Source organism: Sinocyclocheilus anshuiensis, unplaced genomic scaffold (genome assembly GCF_001515605.1).
Source record: "Sinocyclocheilus anshuiensis isolate Anshui unplaced genomic scaffold, SAMN03320099.WGS_v1.1 scaffold175, whole genome shotgun sequence".
Taxonomy (NCBI): Eukaryota; Metazoa; Chordata; class Actinopteri; order Cypriniformes; family Cyprinidae; genus Sinocyclocheilus; species Sinocyclocheilus anshuiensis.
Genome location: NW_015548208.1, coordinates 684,716 through 687,993, shown reverse-complemented (window position 1 = coordinate 687,993; position 3,278 = coordinate 684,716). Strand labels below are relative to the sequence as shown.

At 42.0% G+C, this 3,278-nt stretch overlaps 1 protein-coding gene across 2 annotated transcripts in view; it reads left to right on the top strand.

The window, feature by feature from the left end:
• LOC107653674 (importin-5-like) overlaps positions 1-3,278 on the top strand; it is a 47,678-nt gene that overhangs the window by 4,750 nt on the left and 39,650 nt on the right. For both annotated transcript variants that reach the window (XR_001630254.1, XM_016440455.1), the window contains exon 2: positions 1,987-2,067. Coding sequence is in view for 1 of the 2 variants with exons in the window: in XM_016440455.1 (XP_016295941.1) it covers positions 1,987-2,067 (81 nt within the window). In the remaining variant the exon portion in view is untranslated. The remainder of the gene's footprint in view (positions 1-1,986; positions 2,068-3,278) is intronic.

Here is a 3,278-nt window from a genome sequence, read left to right as displayed (position 1 = left end):
AAAGTGTCGAAATTATCACTTGTTTGTGCTTCGTGAACACTCTCGCCTTGCACGGCGGCACCATTGCGCTGCAAAGATGTACCGGGAGAAGCGCGATCATTAGATGACTGATCGTCATTTCCAAAAGGCAAATATTCCCCTTCAGAGTCAGAATCGGCGAATAACATTTGCGCAACATCCTCACGGTACAACTTTTTATTAGCCATTTGGCGATTTTTGTCTCACAAATCTCACAGCTTACCCGCATTAGATGACTGATCGTCATTTCCAAAAGGCAAATATTCCCCTTCAGAGTCAGAATCGGCGAATAACATTTGCGCAACATCCTCACGGTACAACTTTTTATTAGCCATTTGGCGATTTTCTCTCACAAATCTCACAATTTACTCGCACGCTATGAGCTGAACTGCTTCCGCATCAATGACAATGATAGCTCACTTGCTCTGCTATTTCCTCGAACACTTTGAATAGGAAGGAACGTGACATAATTTTGGTCTAGAATCGAAGTACTACATGTCTACCATCTAGTGGTAGGGAATACAAATGAGATATTACAGCATATTAGGAACTACAGTCTATTTGATTAAGTATGACGTCTTGTCGCAATTTTGCGACTTTGGCGCTAAGAGGGTTAAAGGTCTTACAACTAGGGATGCTCCGATCGATCGGCCGGAGACCGGTATCGGCCGATAATCACATTTTATGACTCGATTGGTACTCACTGCACTTGGCCGATCTCACGAACCGATCGCAGTTTGATGACGTCAACGCGTGACGACGTACATGATGCGTGGGGACGTAAATGATTTGGCGCCACAGTCATGTCATCGCCGGTGTGGAAATGCTATGACGTTTCGAGAAACAATGAAAAATTCGCTATTTGTTGTGTATATTTCGCATTTTTAACAGCAGATTCAGTGACGTTAGAGCTGATCTGCGCCTCACTGCATACGTCTGCGACGCGTTACGGCTGATCGCGGCCACTCTAATGCTTGTGTTTATACCGGCCAGCCGCGGCATGTTTCTGAAGCGGCTCTCCGCGTTGCTTGGCTAAAAACCGTCTTTTGTGAGTTGTCACAGCGTGGAGGACGGAACAAAACCTCGTCGAAGCTGTAAGGTGTAACGGTAACATAATATGCTGATCGTGGGCTGAATTTAAATGAACATTTATGTTCTGCCTCATGAAAAAAAAAATATTTAAAAAAAATTTAGTTAATATTTGCATTTATTATGTATTTTATCCACCCGCAAATAATCAGAATGCATTTTTATCCGCAGCGCCCGTGGATATAGGAAAAGCAAAATATGTTTGCTGCGTAAATCAGACGGACTTGCTGAAAATGCAAATTCATTCTCAATTCTCTGCCAGCAGGAGGTGCTTTAAAGCGAGAGAAACAGGTTTCCCCAGTAACGGCTGTACACAAAGCAGCGCTGAGCTCACAAACGCTGCTTTCAGGCATGTAACATGCAAGATGAAATAAAAATTACATCGACAATTTTCTAAAGATAGTCTTCCTTCAGAAATGCAGTGATATAAAAACACCTACGCCTCGTTTTGATTTTTAAACGTGCAATACGTGCTCATGTTTATTCAATGAAGCCTTTTGGAAAATCGGTCAGTTTTGATATTGTGGCAAGCGCCACAAATAAATGTATGGGAAGCACATCCCACAGCACAACCACCTGAGCCCAACATCAGTCTACTCGTCACCTTAACTTTAACTGCGTTTGTAGCCGGCGCCATAGCCAGACTGATAAATAAACACAGACCGGAAGTTAACTTCGAGCCAGGTGCGTGCGCCCGATGAAACAGTCTATATATAAGCTTGAAGCATCAGAATCGGCATCGGTTTCAGCCGATTACCATGACAAGAAATCGGTACTCTGTATCGGCTGCAAAAATCCTGATCGGAGCATCCCTACTTACAACCATTTATATGTATAAACTGTGATGCCAGTCATTAACTTCTTCATTTGCGCTTGTAGGAAACGTATGACACCATCCCCGGTCAGACGAAGATCACATTTTTACTGCAGGCCATCCACGATGTATCCGCTGCAGAGGAGGTATGAGAGTCTGTTTACTGTCATCTGCACTGTAATATTTTTTTCCAGGAATCCATTTAGAGATGCATTGTCTTTAAACTGTATATATGGCAGAAAGTGCTTTGTTTACACCATCCATTATGCCTCATACCTGCTCTCTCAGGGTCAGATGGTGTGCCATTGTCTTGTGGTCTTCGCGATGTTATTAGTAGTTAAGTAGCAACGTTGTGCTGACCACGAGTGGGCATGGTTAAATGGAGACTCTGGTGTTGTTCAGACTGGACCCATGTTTATGCTAGGGTTGAATTTGGTTTCAGGAACCACTGATTGCTCAAGATGAGACCAGCAACTTATTCAGACTAGGGCTGCAGCAACTAATCGATTATTATCGATTATGCAAATCATCGACAACAATTCTCATTATCGATTAGTCAGGTCTGCCCACAGTGCACGTCCAACTTCAGCCGGTTGCGTCAAATTACAGCACTGAATTACGCATTTCTATGGACAAAATGCATCGAAAAATAGTGGAGGAAACGGAATGAGATGCTGCGGGAGAGTTACGTGATCCAAGCTGCCCAAAACATGAGAATTCTTTATTTTAAGCTTTAAGCTAATGCATTAGCGTAATGGCCTGCCCTGTCAGGCATTTTGACAGATGCGTGTGCATCCTCAGCGCAAAAACCTTCAGTTTACGGTCATATCCTTACGTATAAATGTCACAAATTCACGTGAGCATTTCCATTTTTGCATAAAGGTCCGTCCTGACAGTTTGTGTTAAGTTTTAATTAGGGGCACTCCGATCAGGGTTTTTGAGGCCGATCACAGAAAGCAGTATCTGCCGATACCGATAAACGATACCGATCTTTTTAAAGCCTTCTTTTTATCATTTATAACCGTTTATAGTGATACTCCAATCAGGATTTTTAGACATTTATTCAGGGCCTGAATTTCATTTTTGAAAATGGGGGAAATTCCCAACTTAGGTGACTCTTGTGAGAGGAGAAGCAGCTTTCACACAGGAGTCCGCTACTGATCCATGGCTGTTTACCACAAACACAACATTTATCAATTATTTTGATTTCAAATCCAAACATTGTTACTTAAAATGCTTTTTCAGCATTGTGATGATTTTTTTACACAGTACAGTAATACAATCTTTTACAGACCTGTTTAAACACAATAAATATAAGCAACACATTATTCAATGCTTTTTACTTTTGCATTTACTT